The 20,874-nt window shown below is 37.1% G+C and overlaps 3 protein-coding genes across 3 annotated transcripts; all 3 read left to right on the forward strand.

Moving 5' to 3' along the window:
- The first annotated feature begins 435 nt into the window (after positions 1-435).
- LOC107470105 (protein NTM1-like 9) lies at positions 436-3,693 on the forward strand. Its single transcript, XM_016089480.3, has 6 exons — positions 436-939; positions 1,050-1,327; positions 1,700-2,002; positions 2,306-2,575; positions 2,711-3,139; positions 3,230-3,693. The coding sequence occupies exons 1-6, from the start codon at positions 732-734 to the stop codon at positions 3,518-3,520; spliced, it is 1,779 nt and encodes a 592-aa protein (XP_015944966.1). The 5' UTR covers positions 436-731; the 3' UTR covers positions 3,521-3,693.
- A 5,080-nt stretch (positions 3,694-8,773) lies between these two features.
- On the forward strand, positions 8,774-11,862 carry LOC107470110 (IAA-amino acid hydrolase ILR1-like 5). The gene is made up of 5 exons (XM_016089485.3): positions 8,774-9,270; positions 9,353-9,478; positions 9,796-10,110; positions 10,399-10,527; positions 11,240-11,862. Exons 1-5 carry the CDS (start codon positions 8,941-8,943, stop codon positions 11,609-11,611), a joined length of 1,272 nt encoding a protein of 423 aa, XP_015944971.1. The 5' UTR covers positions 8,774-8,940; the 3' UTR covers positions 11,612-11,862.
- Positions 11,863-14,907: 3,045 nt separating this feature from the next.
- LOC107470099 (heavy metal-associated isoprenylated plant protein 9) lies at positions 14,908-17,517 on the forward strand. The gene is made up of 5 exons (XM_016089472.3): positions 14,908-15,092; positions 15,425-15,587; positions 15,703-15,875; positions 16,001-16,091; positions 16,788-17,517. The coding sequence occupies exons 1-5, from the start codon at positions 15,072-15,074 to the stop codon at positions 17,273-17,275; spliced, it is 936 nt and encodes a 311-aa protein (XP_015944958.1). The 5' UTR covers positions 14,908-15,071; the 3' UTR covers positions 17,276-17,517.
- Positions 17,518-20,874: the final 3,357 nt, after the last annotated feature.

Here is a 20,874-nt window from a genome sequence, read left to right on the forward strand (position 1 = left end):
AAAAAATATTGTGAAAGAGACGAGGAGCACTAAACAAAAGTGTATATCTATTTTTTTTTTCCATTTAAATTTTTGGGGCAAAACTTGCGTTTCCTTACTCACGACGTAAAATGAGGGTCCTCTCGTCCGTTTCAGGTACACGCGTCAGCTTTTCATTTGCTTGACAGCATGTCCTTTTTTCCCTCCTTCTGCAGTTTCCTTTTTGAACAACAACAACAACACTCATAAGTTTAATTCCAACTGTACCCCTCTATATTCCATCAACTCAGTCCGCGCCATATACTTCAGAAGTGGCAAAATTGTAGTTTCGGAAGCAAAAACCAAGGGTAAACAATGGTAACGCGGGATATACACGAGGAACCGTGAACGCGCTTGTCACGTAAACTATGAAAGCAGTATTAGTACTCTACAGTGTGTAGCACTGACGAAACTTTCTTTCTTCTCTCTCTTTCTTTTTCACTTTCTGTGCAACTTCTTTTACTTTGTTGGCGACTACTTTGTTAGTCTGATAAATAAAAAGTGAGCAAAAGCTAAAGGGGCCACTCACCCATCACACCCCAAATTCTCACCAAATATTGAATCGAATTATTCCTCTGATTCCTTCCTCATCTCTTCATTTGCTTTTATAATTCATCATCCCATTCTCTTTCGCTTCTTTTTTCTCTCTTTCGTTTCTCTCTGTTTTCGTCTCTGCTGCAAAATCATAAACCGGAAATATTAGAGCTCGTCCAATGGGAGCCGTTGTTGACTGTTATCCGCCGCACGCCGGCGAGGTTGCAGTTTTGTCTCTCAACTCGCTTCCCTTAGGTTTCCGATTTCGACCTTCCGACGAAGAGCTTGTTGATTATTATCTGAGACAGAAAATCAACGGAAATGGAGAAGAAGTCTGGGTTATTCGAGAAATCGATGTTTGCAAATGGGAGCCTTGGGACTTGCCAGGTATCAATCATAGATGAAGTTTCTTTGCTTTACTAATTTTCTGCTCATGTTCCCTGTTTCTGAATTTGATGACAATAACGTGATCGTAACTTCTTTTTATTTTGTTGCAGATTTGTCGGTGATAAGAAACAAGGATCCGGAGTGGTTCTTCTTCTGTCCACAGGACCGGAAGTATCCAAATGGTCACCGGTTGAACCGAGCAACCAATCATGGGTACTGGAAGGCCACAGGAAAAGATCGTAAGATCAAGTCAGGTTCCACCTTGATTGGGATGAAGAAGACTCTGGTGTTCTACACAGGTCGTGCTCCCAAAGGGAAGAGAACCAATTGGGTCATGCATGAGTACCGCCCCACCCTCAAGGAGCTTGATGGCACCAACCCTGGACAGGTACCTGTACCTATAGTTACACATGTATATGTATGTATATCATCTTTTTATGTATGTTGTGATTTACCATTGGATCTTTGTAGAGGTTATTGGGATCTTGTATTTCATTTTATATGTTCAATTTTTTACCACTATTATCATATCCACTGCCTCCTACAGGATATGTTCAAAAATGGTATACACCAAAATCGGCCACCAAACACCGCCACCATCTATTTGTGTATAAAGATGTGTTGTTTAACTTATTTTCAATGTGCATTTTATATTTTAGCATGTATTTTATACTGGCGGTGATTTTGGTAAATATTTAACATGGTTGGGATATGTTTATTGATTCCTACAAATCTGTTTATTTGGTTTGGTTTGTAACAGAATGCGTATGTACTCTGCCGATTATTCAAGAAACAAGATGAGAGTCTTGAGGTTTCAAACTGTGATGAGGTGGAACAAACAGATTCCGCTCCCATGGCGGCCAATTACTCCCCTGAAGAAATACAGTCTGATCAGGCTCTGGCTGAAGTATCGCCGTCTCAAGTTACAGATGAGAAGCACCAGGGTGTTATCCCTGAGATCTCTGAGGAAGCGGTTTCCAACGTTATAACCTCTGCTGATTGCCATAGTGACGGATATGATGCTTGTGAAAGGCGAAATCAAGCTTTTGAACTACCTGCTGAGGTTAGATTTGACTGACTCAGTTTGAATATTTTACTGGATCATCATCGTGTTCTTTCGGGGGAAAAAATAAATCCTAAAGTCACAATGGAGAATTCTGACTACCTAGAGAATAATTTAGAGTGATTTCAATGTTCACTTGCTATGAGAATAGCAGTTTATCTTTCAGTTAGGTTTCAGTATACATTACTTTAAAATAATGTTTTTATCACGATAAAAAAATTGAGTATCTCCACTTCTCTATATGTATGGATTTATTAGTGTGTATTTTATTTATTTTAGTAACTGAATTTATGTTTCTGACAGGACATTCCGCCGTTGAATTGGGACATATTCAATGACCCCGAGGACAAGATATTTGATGACAAATTATTCTCCCCAGTCCATAGCCATATTCCACCAGAATTTTACTACCAAGCAAACAATGAGACAAATATTGCAGACATCTTAAATTCTGTCAATTGGGATGAGATCTCCTATGAGGATCCCTATAGTCAAGCACAGAACAACTTTTTTAATAATGTTAAGCAAAGTGTATCAGGTAGCGAACCAGATGCAGGGCTGACCAATATGACAGTGAGTAACAGCTCTTTTGCTATTTATATTTTGGTCATTGTATTGAGTGTGGTTCATCAACCCTGAGCAGCAGCTATATTATTTAGCATTGTTTCTTGAAAATTCTTTATAATTATAGTTCTCTGTATTCTTCAGTGCATACACCCGACGAATGTTGTTTATCCCGAGGAGGCAATTCACAGAAAGGTTGCTTTGGCAACAACTCCGCAATTTTGCAGCACCTTCACGTCTGACTTCAGTGCTGATGAGCAGAAGAGCAGTGTCGCGTTAATTCAAAACAATTCCCAGATGGCTTCTTTTCCGGATGCCAGAACAGGCCAAGTGTATAACGTATTCAATGATTATGAGCAGCCGAGAAACCTTAATACCTATGTTAGTGGTGATACTGGAATCAAGATAAGGACTCGACAAGTGCGAAATGAACAACCAGCAATGATCTTTACAGATCAAGGTAATGCAGCAAGGAGAATCCGATTGTTAAAGCAGTGTGCAAATGTCTCAAACAAGATGGCAGATGATGGGAGTCCTAAACAAGAGCATGATTCAAAACCAATAATTGCAGGGGTAAGAAGCTAATTACGTTTATTTAGCTTTGGTTTATATAAAGAATTGTCTGTGCACGTGTTCATGAGATTTGCTTTTTCGCTTTTGTAGAACAAAAACAAAACTTTCAAAAGTCACACTGCAGATAAGCATGATACTGCTAATGATCTGAATGAACGCCAGGAGAAAACTGAGTCAACTGATAAAAGAAACATGATATCTAAACTTGCAAAAGGAGGTTCTTCCATGTTGGGGTTGAAGGGATTATTGCGCAGAAGGCTTAGTTACATATCAAAGGCCTCCTCCAATTTCAAAATGTGGTCATGTGTTGTTGTGGCTTCTGCCTTTGTATTGGTCTCGTTTCTGTTCTTTGCTAACATATGGGGATATATTAACTTATGAACTTCTAGGAGATCATTCCTTTATGCGTGTAATGTGCCTCCATTTTTTTTTTCCTTTCTTTTTTTAGGGCCAGTTGTGGAGGCTTTTAGGATTGACTCCTAGATTTGTTGATAACTCTATTATGAGAGAGTATGCGTTTCAATATGTAGCTGTATAATATACTTAGTTGCTTACCTCGCTGGCTAGTAGAATTTAGATCAACACTTGTGCTACTGTTTTCTTCTCTCTTAATTACTTGCTTACTGCCTATGAATGCCAAGAAAGTTATTTGTGAAATAATGATGAGAGTTGTTCATGCTCTGATTCAATACTATGGTCCAAATTCAAGTAAGTCAAAAAGGCTCAATCCAAAGGATGGCCTTTACTGTTTACCTGACCTTTTCAAAGAGGTCGGATTCAGCTGGCAAATAACACTTATTCAAATAAGTAATTGTCTTCTCAAATCTCTCACCCACTTCTAGAAGAGGTATCCTAACAACTTTAAGATAAAGAGACGGTTATCCACCATTAGAAGTGGAAATATACCAACGGTGGTTATTAGATGATCACTATAAATACACTGACACACTCAGGTAAACCTAAGTTCCAATACATTTGAATCTGCTTAACCCCTTACTGACTTAGGCATCAGAGTGTCTTTGCAGGTACCACCTTCCATTTCTTCAAACTCACAACTCGAACGGCAGTTCCCAAACGTAAATCAGGTCGGAGACCACCTTCTTCTAACGTTTGGGTCTTCCCTTCAAGCCCAATCCATCTATCTCAGGTTACCCACGTAACATTGGCGCCATTATCGAGGACATGGTAGATCAACTCATAATGGCGGATGACCAGAACGAGAATGGATATACTGTATCGGAATCTGAGCAAGAGCATCAAGATGCAGTCAACAATGATAGAGCAATAACATTTCTGCAAAGAGCGGACAGACAACATATAGAAGGCCCCTCAGGCGTTCAAGATTCAAGAAGAATCTCCTCTGGGATGCATGAGGCAGAGAAGGAGGGACAACCTCACGCTGCCGATCTCATGGGGCTGCTAAATGGCCACCAAGGACGGCTAGAACAGTTGGAACAAGAACTGGAACGATTGCAAGAAGCGGAGAGAGACCTAAGGAGAGAACTTGAGCGATGAAAAGAGCTTGAAGAAAAGCTTTTGAGACTAGAATCCAACCTCCGAGATAAAAGTTCTCGCGTTGACCGAGAAGACATCCCATTGGGGGGAGAAGATCTGTTCAGTGAAGACATCATGAGGGCAAAAGTTCCAAGAAATTTCAAAAGCCCTGACATGGGTCTGTACGACGGGACCATCGACCCAAAACACCACCTCAGCAACTTCAAAAGTCGGATGTATCTAGTCGGTCACCAGCTTCGACGACCTCTCGCGTAAGTTCCTTATGCGGTTTTCAATATAGAAGGACAAAGTCAAACACGCACCTAGTCTCCTAGGAGTAAAATAGGAGGTTGGAGAATGTCTGAAAGATTACATGGAAATGTTCAACAAGGCGTGCCTAGAAATTCAGGACCTGCTACTGAAGCAGTAATAATAGGTCTTGTCAATGGACTTCAAGAAGGACTTTTCTCGCAGTCCATCTCCAAGAGACACCCAGACCTCTTTGAGCGATGTACAAGAAAGAGCCGAAAAGTACATCAATATGGAGAAAAATGCCAGACTGCGGAAACTGAGTTGGCGATCCGAGCACCCTAACTCATCAAGGGAAAAGGAGAGGGAGCCCAAGAAGAAAGAAGAAGTCGAGTCCGAAAGGCCCATAAGATATCATTCTTACACTCCCCTACGAGTCTCCCTAGTCGACGTTTACAGGAAAATCTATCACACTGAAAAGCTACCTCCTTCTCGGACTATCAAGAACAAGAAGGGGGGAAATCGTAGTGAATACTGTGAATATCACAAGTTATATGGGCACTCTACCAATGATTGTTACGACTTAAAAAATGTGATAGAAAAGTTGGCCATGGAAGGTCGGCTTGACAAATATCTCATGGAAAGGTCGAACAATCATGGAAAGAGGAAACGAGATTAGGAAGGTTGGAGAGATCCCCCACCACGGACCCCGGAACGACATGTACATATGATCTCGGGAGGGTTTGCTGGCGGTGGACTTACCAAATCATCTCGTAAAAGACATCTGAAGGAAGTTTACCAAGTCGGGAGTGAACTACCCGACCTCCCAACCATCTCTTTCACCAAAGAAGACGGGCAAGGCATTGTCCCCAGGCATGACGATCCGGTGGTAATTACCATGATCCTCGCCAACACTCATCTACATAGAACCCTTGTGGATCAAGGAAGCTCCGCAGACATCCTGTTCAAGCCAGCATTTGATAAGTTGGGATTGAACGAAAAGGAGTCAAGGCATACCCTGACACCCTCTACGTATTAGGGGACACACCAATAAAACCACTGGGATTCATACCCCTACATACAACTTTTGGAAAGGGGATGAAATCCAAGACTCTGAGCATCGAATTTATTGTCGTCGATGTGGGTTCGACTTATAATGCCATGATAAGTAGAATGACCCTAAATCGGATTAGAGCAATGGTATCTACCCCCCATCTTTGCATGAAATTTCCAACACCAGAGGGATTAGAATTGCAACCATCAGGGGTGATCAGAAGCTGGCGAGAAAGTGTTACAACGAAAGCCTAAACCTGAGGGGTAAAGGCAAGGAAGTGAACACCATTAAGCTCGGAGGCATCCGAGTTAAAGAAAAATTGCGACCACAGCCCGGAGGGAAGATCGAAGAAGTACAAATCATGCAAGAGGACGAAAAAATACCAATATAGGAGCCAATTTAAAAGGAAATTTGAAGCAGAAGCTGATAAGGCTCCTACAAGAAAATTCTGACCTCTTCGCCTGGAAGGCTTCCGACATGCCCGAGATAGATTCCGAGCTCTTGATGCATAAATTGTCGGTATACTCAGGATCCTGACTTGTTCAACAAGGAAGTCAGAAGTTCCTCTACAAGAATATCATTAACAGGTATGGAATTTCCCATTCCATCACCATGGATAATGGTACCCAGTTCACCGACTCTACATTCAGAAACTTCGTAGCCAGTATGAAGATTAAACAACAGTTCACCTCGGTTGAACATCCCCAAGCAAATGGGCAAGCAGAGGCAGCCAATAAAGTCATGCTGGCCGGATTGAAGAAAAGGCTTGAAAATGCAAAGGAGGCTTAGGCCGAGGAACTCCCTCAAGTGTTATGGTCCTATCGAATCACACCTCAATCAGCTACTGGAGAAACACCCTTCCGACTCGCTTATAGTATAGAAGCCATGTTACTAGTTGAAGTCAACGAGCAAAGTTCAAGGGTGAGGTTCTATGATGAGGTCGGTAATATTCAGGCACATAAAGAAGAACTCGAGCTACTCCCTGAATTCCGAGAACAGGTCTAGATAAGGGAAGCTTAGTTGCTCATGGTTTAGTTGCTCATGGTTTAGAGAGAAAACTAGGATTCGTAAAAACTGTAAATAACGGAATGAAGTAGAAGAGAAGAGATGGACCCGAAGGGCTGATTTTCTTTTCCCTTTTATATTTAATCCTAATTAATATAAAATATATTTCCTAAAACTAAATAATATCTTTTCTTAATTATAAAAGAAATAAAAGTTTAAATCAAAATTAATTTAATTGATCCGTGCAACCTTTGGACGTGAATGGGGACCACTTGGGTTAGAAGAGTTGACGCTGAACTTGAAGGGAGTCAAGTTCGGCGTGGAGTGCTCGCATACATCCCTTGCATCTTTTGAGTTGGCGCCGAACTTGAATAACCTCAAGTTTGGCGTGTAGATGGCAGAAGAGCTTCTCTTGGAGCGTTGATGATGGCGCTAAACTTGAAGAACTTCAAGTTCGGCGTGGAGGAGGCAGCGTGTTTCTTCTGGTGAGTCCTTGTGTTGGCGCCGGCGTGGAGATGGCAGCGTGCATCCTTCATTGGAAACTTGAGTGTGGCGCCAAACTTGAGTAACCTCAAGTTTGGCGCCGTGAAGGCCAAACTTAATGGAAGAAAAGGGTATACTATTATATATCGTTGGAAAGCTCTAAAAGTTAGCTTTTCAATAACGCTATAATCACGTCAATTGGACCTCTATAGCTCAAGATATTTTTGTTTGAGTGCAAGGAGGTCGGGGTTGACAGCACCATTTGCTTTCTTCCTTTTCTGCTACAAAACTCCGTCAAATCCATTCGAATGCTACCTGAAATAAACAGAAATTGCAAACAACTCAAAGTATCATTCATAGTGGCTAAGGGTAATTAAATCTTGATTAAACTCAATAATTTGAATGCAAATTCACTAGGAAAAGATAGGAAAGATACTCATGCATCAGGTACCACCCCCACCTCCTCACAAGGAACTCGGACAGGCGGCACCTCAGCACATCAAGTCGGACGCTGCCACCCAAAGGGATCTGGACCTCACCATCAGGGCCAAATTAGTGTTTCAGGTAACCCTCGAAACAACTATTTTATTTTTAAAATAATTTATTTTGATATAAATACATATAATGTTTATTATACTTTATCTTTAAAAATTATATTTTATTAATTTATCGTATAAAATAGATCCGATAAAATATTAGAATAAATTCGGGTCTAATAAAATCCGATATGATCCCATCCATACCCCTTGCATCTAGGAGAGTTCTACTTGTTGGAGTTCTTTTCTTGTTGGATTTCTTTTTTTTTTTTTGTTAGGTGGATTGGACAACCCCCAATCCTAGATACAATACACATCTGTATACTCCTCACACACTTACCAAATTTTTTTTCTCAATTGCAGTCAGTAGAAGTTGAACCCGAGACCTTTGAGATGAAGAAGAAGAGATATGTCATGTGAAAAAAAGGCTCATTCGCCTTGTTGGATTTCTTTTCTTGTGCACACCACATAATTTCCCTTTTTTTTTGTAGAACATAATATTCCTTTTTACAAAATGATAAAGACTAGGAAAACCACAGTCCACAGTCCACAGCCCAGTTTCACCCATGCCCAAGCCAGCCATCTCCACCCCTCTCTGCTGCCTCACTGCTCCTCTTGACAACAAAAGTTCATGCTACACCACCTTCAACATACTTTCAGTAAGTTATCACAATAACAATAGCTCCCACAGAATATCTATATTTACGTACATATTTGTCTCTTTATCCTATAACTGATAATTCACCATAAACAAATGGAATAGACTGATGTGACTTTTTTTTTTTTGGTGTTATTACAATTTGGTTGCCAATAAATAAATACAAAAATTATAAAATGGGAGAGGTTCATAAAATTTTAGACAGCACCATGGAACTGTGTGTGACGGTCATAGCTCCAGCAAATGCTTTGCCTAATTGATAATGATAGTATTGTTTTGGTCTCCGATTCAAAACTCATAAACACGAGTAAATCCTGGAACTATGGATCCTCTTGTAGCTGTTGTCGTGTTCCTTCTTCTCTCGCCCACTTCAGCTGTGTTCACCTCAGAGGATGAACTCTATGCCCAACAGATCCTAAGCGCTGCTCGCAACGACAAAGACTGGTTGGTTTTGGTGAGAAGGCAGATTCATCAATTCCCCGAACTCGCATTCCAAGAGCACAACACTAGTGCTCTTATTCGCAGGGAACTCGATATTCTTGGAATACACTACAACTTCCCCTTCGCCAAAACCGGTGTCGTTGCCCAAGTTGGCAATGGTTCTCGTCCTGTCATCGCTATTCGTGCTGACATGGATGCTCTTCCCTTGCAGGTAAGTATCTTCTTGATTTGACCTCTAACGTGTTTTGTATCTTTGACTTCGGTTCATGTTTGGAGATGGTTAATTAAATTAGGAGCTTGTTAATTGGGAGTATGCGAGTAAAATTGAAGGCAGAATGCATGCTTGTGGACACGATGCTCATACCACAATGCTTCTTGGTGCCGCAAAGTTGCTCAATCAGCGCAAGGATCAATTTCAGGTTCTTCTCAGACTCTCATTTTGCTGCAATTTTCGGTTACAATGCTATACTGAAAGTTAACAAGTTTCTTAGTGTTGGAACTTAACAGTTTCCAACATCCCATCACTATGCAATAGATGTGAGATTTTGAATTATAAGTATTTAGCATTACTCAATCTGGATATTAGGTAGTGAGTTTTCCTTTGACGTGACATTTTAAGACAAGTTAAGAAAGATGTCATTACACGTTTCTTCTGTTTGTGTATTTGAGGGTCTCAAACATGCATACTGGGCAAAATCTTTTATTTGAAACACTTTTCTACTTATTTGGTATAAAGGGAACTGTGAAGTTTGTTTTCCAACCTGCTGAGGAGGGAGCTAGAGGTGCAAAGCAAGTGATAGAAGATGGAGGTCTTCTAGATGCAGAAGCAATATTTGGTGTTCATATTGATGCTTTGACACCTACCGGAGCAATAGCATCTATTGCAGGGCCTTTTACAGCTGCCGGATGCAGCTTTGAGGCGAAAATTGTTGGAATAGGCGGTCATGCCGCATTTCCTCATCAAAGTGTGGATCCGTTGCTGGCTACATCATTTGCAATTTTAGCACTGCAACAGCTTGTCTCGAGGGAAAGCGATCCCCTTCAAAGTTTAGTATGTGCTAATCTCTATCTTGACTTTCAAAAGCAGATCTATCAATAACATTAAATTGTAACAAATTTGAATTGGATGGCATCACTTCAAATCTCAGTTAAGCAATGGATATACCTACAGGTCCAGTGAAAAGAAAAATTGTTCCTCTAACAGGTCCTGGCTTATGCTATTTCAATTGTAAAGACTTTCAAGTTTCAGCCATATAGCGATTGTAGATGAACTACATAAGATGATAAGAAAAGCTTGTAAAAATGTAAATGAATTCTGACCATTATATGTTGGCCACAGGTAATATCAATAACATTTGTCAAAAGTGGGACTGCATTAAATGTGATCCCATCTCATGTAAAATTTGGAGGCACTCTGAGGGTTCAGACAACTGAAGGGTTGCACCATTTTAGACAGCGAATAAAAGAGGTATGCATCATAGCCAATTTGGAAACTTTAACAAGTTTCTGCACAATTCTATCATCTGTATTTTCCATTATCTGTGTGTCATGAGGTTGGTTTCCCTTAGATTCTTAGAGTTGCATCTTTTTTCCAAGTGAGCAGAGGAAGAGGGTGTATCTTTATTTCATAGAAGAATCTACAGTTAGCATAAAGTCATCTGAATAGTCTTAATTGGTATTTCTTGCTACCTGTTGCAATGTTCAGTTATGGCATTCCATATGCTTTTACTTTCCCAATAAGTATATAATCAGGCATTCAATTGAAGCCAATTAACTATTGCCTAGTAACGTGGATTTGCAACAAATCTCCGATTCTATCTGCGACGTTTAGCCACATAGCAATTCACACATAACGTACCTCCTTATCTTCTGCTTGCTCATCTTCCCGCATCGGTTTAGATTTTAATGCAGTTTATTTGGCTTTGTTCGAACTTCTCTGTTTACGGTCAGATGATATTAAACATGACACCCATGTATTTGTAAAGTATACGCTAACCTCTCCCAAGATTTGGATTATGTGACACTTGGCATCCTCCTTCAGGTAATTATTATAGGCATGACAAATCAAAGGGTTGTGTATAATATCACTTAATCTCAATGGAGAATGGTGTAGGTTATCCTAAATGGTCTTGTTCTGAAAAAGTTGTTTCAACATTTGTTGTTGGGAAATACACTTGCAGGTTATTGAGGGACAGGCAGCTGTGCACAGATGCAGTGCGCATGTTGATTTCAAAGACGGAAGCTTCCCGCCATATCCTGCAGTGGTCAATGACAAAGGTTTGCATCAGCATGTCGAAAGAGTCGGCCAACTTCTGCTCGGTCCAGGAAATGTGCATGCAGCCAAGAGAGTGATGGCAGGCGAAGACTTTGCATTCTATCAAGAAGTGATTCCGGGAGTGATGTATAGCATTGGAATCAGAAATGAGAAAGTGGGAGCAACTTACTCCCCACATTCTCCTTATTTCTTCCTAGACGAGGAAGCTCTTCCAATAGGGGCCGCAATGCATGCTGCTGTTGCTGAGTTGTACTTGAAAAACTATAATGTTCGGTAACATTCATCTTATTGGTGCCACTTCATGCATATCTCATATAAGTTAGTTCAATTGTTATGCTACACAGATAGAGGGAGCGGTTTTGGAAACAATGGAGTTCTCTTTAATGTATATTGAACTGACCACATTGTCATGGTCCTTGTTCCTTTTTTTTTGGATAGTTAGAAAGCCAGACTCTGAATGCGGCCCTCCTTATTCCTTTTTACTTTTGGTTCAAAGTCCAAAAAAATAAAGACCATTCTTGATTTAAATTTAGTCCGCATCATTGTATAGTGGTCTCTCCAAGGATCTTCAGCTATCAATGCTTTAAGGACATCGAAAATAATGCCAAACCAAGAACGTTGCGTTTCGGCGTCAGGGACTATGCCAACGTCGCAAGAAAAGTGGCTCCAACAAGGTGAATTATACGGTAAAGATCTAAGTTTACAGATCTTTCTTTTTATGGGATGAAAAAAAGATTGAAAAAGCTAGGACTCACATTTTGAACATCAATAAAATAATAAAAAATAACTATAAAAGGAATTTATATTCTCTCTCTATACAACTTTTTTTTATGAGATAAAAAAGAGATTGAAAAAGTTAGGACCTATATTTTGAACATTAATAAAATAATAAAAAATAACTGTAAAAGGAATTTATAATTCTCTCTCTATATATATACAACTTCAATATGTATAGTAGAGTGTCTCCTCCAACAATTGCCTTAGCACCCAACTGCTACACTCTCTGCCATTGCCATCGTTCTCTCCAAAAGGTCCAAACCTTGGCTGCCCAAAACATCCTCCCCAAGATCCTGATTTTAGGTTTCCCCAATCCCCACCTACGTCAAAATCATAAATCTTAATGACTCTTCACACTGACGTACTGATTTTGCAGTAAAATATGCTGGAGCACCTAAAACATTTCCCAGAATTTATATCTGCAATTTAGTAGTTGGAATTTGGAAAGAGATATATGAGCAAATCAAGCAAGACATGGAATTAAAAGCAACATAATGTGCAAAATGATGAGTCATCTCCACGTGTTATCAAACATACTTTGCCGGCACACTTGGTTTGGCATTGTTCCCAAAATATGCAGTAATCAAGTGAAGCTTTTCAAACGGCCTGCACTGTTTAAATAGTATAGTTTGAAAAAGATGATCAAATTTACCTAACCAATTCATGCATCACTTTACATTACTCTAGCAGTCTAGCTACATGCAATACAATACGCTTCGGTACAAAAACGAATATGCGGTGTGCAGCACGATACATGTAAAATATTTGATGTGAAAAATATACATCTGACCTTTTTAGTACGCAAATGAATTAAAATAGACAAAAAATTCACATATAGTTGTTTTGATGTAAAATTAATAGATAATAATTGTTAAACGATGGATTTAGTCAAATTTATCAAATCATCTACTGATTCTTGATTATCAACATCACATAAAAATAATTATTAGATGATGATTTAGTCAAATTTATCAAATCATCTAATAATTCTTAGTTATCATCATCAAATAAAAATAAATGTATATGAGTTTTCGCCATTAACATATAGTACGCGTAAATTGGTACGTGTTACCTAATTGGTAAATTTATGTAATTATGATCCATTATTTGCAAATTGTATTAGAAAAACTATTTATTTTAATATTTTGAGTGTTAATTTCGTGAAAACTGCTCAAATATAACATAGTTGAATTAGTATTGATATAAAAGCACACAGAAAGAGACATTTTATAATCCAATCCATTCTAATGAAGGTGCAATGAAATGAAATGAAGGAAGATTCAGAGAACTAGGAAAGGGATATGTTTAGAGAACAGAAAGGTCAGAAACAACCCATGTGATGGCTCAACAGTTTGTTCATTTGTTGTTGTATCAGTTGTAGTTGTAGACCCAAATTGTAAAGGCATTTCTCAGATCCCAGTGTTTCATCCATCCCAACGATTCCATATGTCATGAAAATAAGAAATGCGTTGCTTAAGCTCTAATTCCTGTGGGAAAAGAGAATACTTAAACAGTTAATCTCATTTTAAAAGTATCATAATATATCATCAGTCATAACATTTCACTCATTTCATTTGTTTATGATCAAATTTAATTTCAATTTGCAATGAAATCATAACTACTAAATATTGCCGCGGAGATTATATATATATTTTAGCATTTCATAGAAATTAAACCCATTTTTTCATGTATAAATCTAATGTTACCATTTATAGACAGCAACCGAATATCTTTGATTGGTCACATGTTACAAGAAGTTTAAGCTTTGAGTAGAATAAAAACTAAAATGTATTGGCAATTTCATGTGCACTCATTTTCATTTGATTAGAGGAATTCATCTTATTATTAAAATTCGAGTCATGAATAACTTAAATGCTTCTTAAATTTGAAAATCTGGTGGAATAAACAAGAGAAAGAACAAATTTGGCGGGAATATTTTTTTTTCCCAGAGGGTTCTAACTCGTGAGCGGTGAGCCAACAGTTTTGAAAGGTTACCCTTATCCTGTTTGTTCTCACTTCTCAGAGAAAGATTCCCAGCAAATATTAGATTAATCAAAATTACATGCTTCAAAAGAAATAAGTTACAATTCTCTTATTGGATTCACCCTAGGTCCTCACTTCAAGGCTTGTTAGTTGTCACCCCCTGCTAACTGCAGCATAACCTGATCCAACTTCGAATTTAAAAGTGTTTTTATGACATGGAATGCACACGGTACATCTTTAATTTTTTTAGCCTAAGTGGCAGGTTATCATTTGCTTATCAGTTTAATAATTCTATACCTATTTTTGTGGATCTGAAAAAATGCCAATATCAAAGAGTAACTATACATGTATCTTATATTATACACTAAACCAACTTACACTTCTGTTCCATCAAATTAATGTGATACTATTTTAATACTAATCAAATTTTAAATTTGTTCGACATATGATATAAAATGAGACGTCACACACACACTTATCTATATTAGTTAAAATTTATATTAATTAAAATTATCATAAGATTCAGAGTAGGTACTCATGCTAAAGATCTATATCTAGATAGTAGTAAGGTAATACACAAAACAAAGCTTTTCCAGGTTGTCCTAAAGGGGTGCCACACATACACACATGCCATGCATGTCTGACAAAGTGACACTTCACAACTTTGTCATGAAAAATCTACCAGTCGGTGGGTAACAAAGAGTATTATCATTTCCAAAGCTTTATTGATTTACCATTATATTAACCTCCCTCTCTATTTCTATAAATACGACTCTTCTCTTTACATTACAATTTGTTCTTTGTGCAGCTACACGTGCTTTGAATAACTTAGTTTAGCTTTATACCATCTAACATACTCCTACCCCTTCCTTGTAATATAAATCTTCTTCTTTGTAGCTGTTAGCCCTCTTCATCTCTTTTATTTTTAGGCCCCTCAGAACTGCAATTTCATTTCCCATTTCCCATTGATAAAGCAAATGAGTGAGGAAGGAAAACAGGTTAGCCTTCTTTCTTGCCATTCTGGTTTCTTAGGCTATGTTTGAATCTTGAAAACATAAATCAAATACAAAAAGAATTGTGCTTTTTGTTTATATATACTTCTCTAGGTGGATAAAAAATCAAGCCAATTACGTTTATATATACTGCTTATTTGTCGTTTTAGCCATCAAATTAATCAATAGGTATTTATTTCTAAATGCTTTTGTATTTCAACATTTATTTTATATGATAGTTGATTTAGTAGCTGATTTTTGGTATAAAAATAGCATGTATTTTTTTTTTTTTAATAGATTAACTGGTTTTTATTCTCTCTTTCTTTGGCCTTGGGTAGGAACAACCACCTAAGGGTGAGTCTAAGCCAAAGGAAAAGCCAGCAGAGGAGAAGAAAGAAGAGAAGCAAGAGGCGAAACCACCATCTCCATGTGTATTGTTTGTGGACTTGCATTGTATGGGATGTGTCAAGAAGATTGAGAGATACGTTATGAAAATGAAAGGTTAGTTATCTCATCTTTCTGTCACCCTTTCTCTTTGCATTTGATTCCAGATACATACATACCATGCATATGCTTGTCCACTCCTCATGGTTTTCATGTGTTTATCTTCTAATAGGTATTGAGGGAGTGGTGATTGATATGGCTAAAAATGAAGTGACCATAAAGGGAATAGTGGAGCCTCAAGCAATTTGCAACATAATTACTAAGAAAGCAAAGAGAAGAGCCAATGTTATATCTCCATTGCCTCTAGCAGAAGGAGAGGCAGCACCAGAAGTTGTTACTTCTCAGGTAAATTGTTATTTGTTAGTCCGTCTATTCTCTTTATCTGTCATAAAAATTTGATACATTGCTTCGAGGATATACCAAACTTTTATGTCAATAAATTAATAATTTGTAACTGGTTGCCGTTTCAGGTTAGTGCTCCAGTTTCTGTGGAACTTAATGTGAACATGCACTGTGAGGCCTGTGCTGAGCAACTCAAGAAAAAGATACTCAAAATGAAAGGTATACCAATTATGTGTGTGCCTCTTCATTTCAATGTGTGGGATATCTTTTTTGTAGTACTTGTAAGTTGTAACTGAGAAAGGACGGATAGATAGGAAGGAAAAGAAATTAATACTTGTTTGTTAGTGATTAAAATTTGGTGGAGCCAATGTAGTTCTGCTATTGGTGGAGCCACTTAAAGGTGAGGATATGAATCATCAATTTTGGATTTTTGATTGTCAATTCTTTCATACACTTCTTTTAGGCCAGAGTACCGAGTCAGCAATTATTTAGTACCCATGTTTCAATGTCTGGGCATCCCCAAAAAGATAAAGGATGAAATTTCCATCACTACCTATCCATCAAAAAGTGATATAACCTTGTTGCTTCACTAGAATTTCTATGCCACAGTGGTGACAAGACTTTATCTGCATCTAAGTCACTCAGATGGAACATAATAACCTCATGGGATCCATGATCCACCTAACAAATTTCAATTTTGAACCCTTCTTTTCATGAACAATGTTGTCTGTAATATGTGGCCTAACAAATTAATAATCATGCATTATATGTGACATGCAATAATCGGTGTTGCATATCTTATTCAGTACTCATTAAATAAGTTGGTGAAATCATTCTCTTGTCTTGTGTATGAATATTGATTATGGTTATAAACATGTACTCGTCATTATTGAATAACTGTGTTTGTCTAAGTAGGAGTTCAAGCGGCAGTGACAGAATTTAGTACTGGGAAGATTACAGTGACTGGGACAATGGACGCGAACAAGCTAGTGGATTATGTCTATAGATGCACCAAGAAGCAAGCCAAGATAGTTCCCCAGCCAGAACCTGAACCAGAGAAGAAGAAAGAAGAAAGTAAAGAAGCCGCGAAACCCGTAGAAGAAGAGGCTAAACTTGAAGAAGAGAAGCCAGCAGCAGAGGAAGCCAAGAAAGAAGAGAATGGTTGTGAAGACAAGAATAATAATAGTGATAATAAAGAAGCAGAAAAGGGTGGTGGTGGTGGTGGTAATGAAGTGCAAGAAGAAGAAGAAGAATCCAAGAAAGGAGATGAGATTATTGACGTTGATGAGGAAGAAGGTATGAAGAAGATGATGCACTATTATCAGCCATTTTATGTCATTGAACGGATTCCACCCCCTCAACTCTTCAGTGATGAGAACCCAAATGCATGCTGCATTTCATAAACAAGAGAGCAATATATACACACACATAGTATAATTGGTTCAAACTTCAAACTCATCTTTGTAAGTACTAAGTACCACTCATATGTACGAGGAATTTTAGTGTTGAGTTGCTTGATGGAAAGTGTCAAATAGATAATATATGTGCTCTTTTTTATGCTGTACACTATATTTATTATTACTAATTACATATAATAATATTGTACAAATGCTTCCTAGTTCTTTTCAGCTTGATTGATCAATGTATTTCCTAATCACTTGTATAGATAATTGATTAATGATCATGACTATGCAAAAATGGGAAGGATGTCACAGATAAGCATACAAAATTCTATAAGTTGCGTGTCCCACTTCTGTTCATATAATTATATATATTCTATTAAGAGAGAACACAAAAAAAACGTGAACCTACCATAACAGAGGAATGGGATAATAGAGTTTGAACATCCATCTTCGCTCTATTTGTTTAATGAATTTCTCAGTAAACGGAAAAAGAATAGTAACATATATTCCTTCACGAAAATGAACGTGGCTTCACATAGTAGATAGAGGACCGACCCACTGAATATAAGGTTTGAATAATCTCTAAATGTGACCCATATTCTAACGCGGTAGAGGTTTTGGCCATGGTGAAATTAAACCACGCCATGTGAATTGTCTCTAATTTGTCTCCGTCATCGAAATACATCATTTGGTTACACTTGTCATTAATTGGCTAATTGCCTTCCTTGCATTGGATTCTGGAAAATGGAAGACACTGTATGGTAAAAGCTACCTAAGTTGAGAAAAACAATCAAAATTAGAAATTATTCAGATCCCCACAGTCATGGAACTTGTTTGGATGCGTCCAAAGCATGAAAAGAAAAAGAATTGAATAAAGATGTAATTATAGAGCTATGAGACACGCACTTACTATAAAATATAACAAAAAATTGTTATTCACACCCAGAAATCGATCACTTTGTATTTCTATATAAATATATGTATTATTTCACTTATCAATATATTATCAATATATTGTGTTTTAATATATATTTATGCGGATGGTTAATTTTTAGTATATATATAGCTGTTGAAAAAATCTAAAACTCAAACAAGAATTTATCTAATAAAAGTATCAAAATAATTTTTTTACAACTTGTACAATTAATTAAGTAACACCAAAGGTACTCCAAACAAATACAATGACATAAATTAAATAATCAGACACCATAATTTTTATTGTAAAAAAACTCTTAAAAATGGACAAAAAAATATGAAAATAATGGGTACACAATCAGTCTTCCTAGTATCATTATAGAATTTCAACAATCAACATAATACATTATCAAAACTGATGGAATCAACATAAACCTTTCACAAAGTGAGTATCTCAAATCAAAAAAGAAAGAAGACAATATAACTAGCAAGTTATATCCTAATGTTCATCTCTAAATAAGCAATAACACATTAAAATTTCCTAAGATTGGAGCAAGTTTACCAATTCAATGAGTTCAAAATGCATTGTCCATTTTTTCCAATTTCTTTTTCTCCTTGCTAAAGCTCTTTTCTCTCCTCTATGTATTCCTTTTTCTTTGATTGGATGCTCTCTCTCTCTTTCTCTCTCTCTCTCTTCAAGAATGAAACTTCACTGCAGGTAAACTCTTAGTCATCATATCTGAATCATTATCAGCATTGTGGATCTTCTCAAGTACATATGACTTCATCTCAAGCGTTTGACATATCGAATGATACCTCACCTCTATGTACTTTGATCTAGAATGAAATGTCGAATTCTTGTTGAGATAGATAGTACTTTGACTGTCACAAAATAATACAAACTTTTCTTGATTGATACCCAACTCTTGTAGAAATTTCTTCATCCAAAAGATTTCCTTAGAAACATCAACAACAACAATGTATTCTACCTCTATAGTAGATAAAGCAACACATTTCTGAAATCGGGATTTCCATGACAAAGCTCCGCCTGCAAAAGTCATCATATAACTAGAAGTAGATTTTCTTGAATCAAGATCCCTAGCCATATTTGCATCTGTGTAATCATCCAATACAGGTTGACCACTCCCAAAGCATAAACAAACTCTGGAAGTACCATTAAGGTATTTGAGAATCGACTTCACTACTTATCAGTGTTCTTTGTCAGGATTAGAGAGAAAGCTACTAACAACTCCAATAACATGAGCAATATCTGACCTAGGGCAAACGATAGCATACATAAAACTGCCAACTGCAAATGCATATGGAATGTTCTTCATTTTTTCTTTTTCTTTCTCACTTGTAGAACATTATTTGAAATGACTAGCAAGTGAAGTACTAACAAGTTTGGAATTACTCATGCTAAACCTCTCTAAAACTTTCTCAATGTACTTCTGCTGTGATTCTCATTTTTCCTGTCACGAATAATACTCATGCTAAGAATTTTTTTTGCAGGATCCAAATCCTTCACAGCAAAGGATTTGTTCAAGTCTATCTTAACACTTTCAATCTTGTTGGTGTCATGACCAACAATCAATATGTCATCAACATGAAACATGAGAATTATAAAGTCACCATCAGAGAATTTCTTGACATACATACAATGTTAAGAAGAAGTTTTACTATACTCAGGATCTTCCATGAAGAAATCAAATTTCGTGTACCACAGCCTTAGCTCTTGCTTTATCTCCTATAAAACCATTCTTTAACTTGCATATAAGATGTTCCTTTTCTTTAACCTCAAAACCCTCTTATTACTCAATATAAATTTCTTTATCTATGTCACCATGAAAGAATGTCGCCTTCACATCAAATATATATATATAAAATTTTAAGTATTGTATTTGGTCTGTATGTACGTATTATTGGTTTTTCAACCCAAAAAGTTTGTATTGAAAGATTTCATGTTTTAAGTTTTAAACAGGCTCCTATTTTAGTATTAAATATATTTAAAGTCGTCGTAATATCCAATCTATCAGAGTGACGTAGTTGGAAGCGTGGCATTCTGACAATAAAGGTGTTATATATGGTCTTGTATACTAATATTTGGGCCTTTTTCTATATAGGAAAGGAGCCCAAACCCAACATTTAGAATGTTGCATTTGATCTGATTTGATACTAAGACATTTATGTCCGCGATTTTTTTTTTCTTTTCATGTTTTTTAACTTTGGTTTAATGTTTGTTTCTGGGTTTCAAAAGAAAAGGGAACACCGAGAAATATGATGTATGCAATCGATGATTAGATCATATAATTGTCCTTTCACAATCGTTACCTACTACGAAGTTAATTAAGGTTATAAATCTTGTTTATTATAATTAACTGTCAGTTAAGTTCAAATTAATTCCTTGAATAATAATAATATAAAAAAGAATAAAAGAACAACTCACATGGCATAGTTATAAAAATCGAATCGAATCAGTTGGTTCGATTGAAAAATTGATTAACCGAATTTTTAATTGGTTCGGTTCAATTTTTTGATCGTATAAAGATAAAAATTGGTGTAAATCGGTCAAAATCAGTGAAAATCAATCTAACCGAACTGTTTGAGAGAAATTTCTAAAATTAATGTAGATGTGGTTTGGACATGGATCCTCTTTGTTATTGTATAATTCCCTTATTACTAAA

The sequence above is a fragment of the Arachis duranensis genome, chromosome 10 (genome assembly GCF_000817695.3).
Source record: "Arachis duranensis cultivar V14167 chromosome 10, aradu.V14167.gnm2.J7QH, whole genome shotgun sequence".
Taxonomy (NCBI): domain Eukaryota; kingdom Viridiplantae; phylum Streptophyta; class Magnoliopsida; order Fabales; family Fabaceae; genus Arachis; species Arachis duranensis.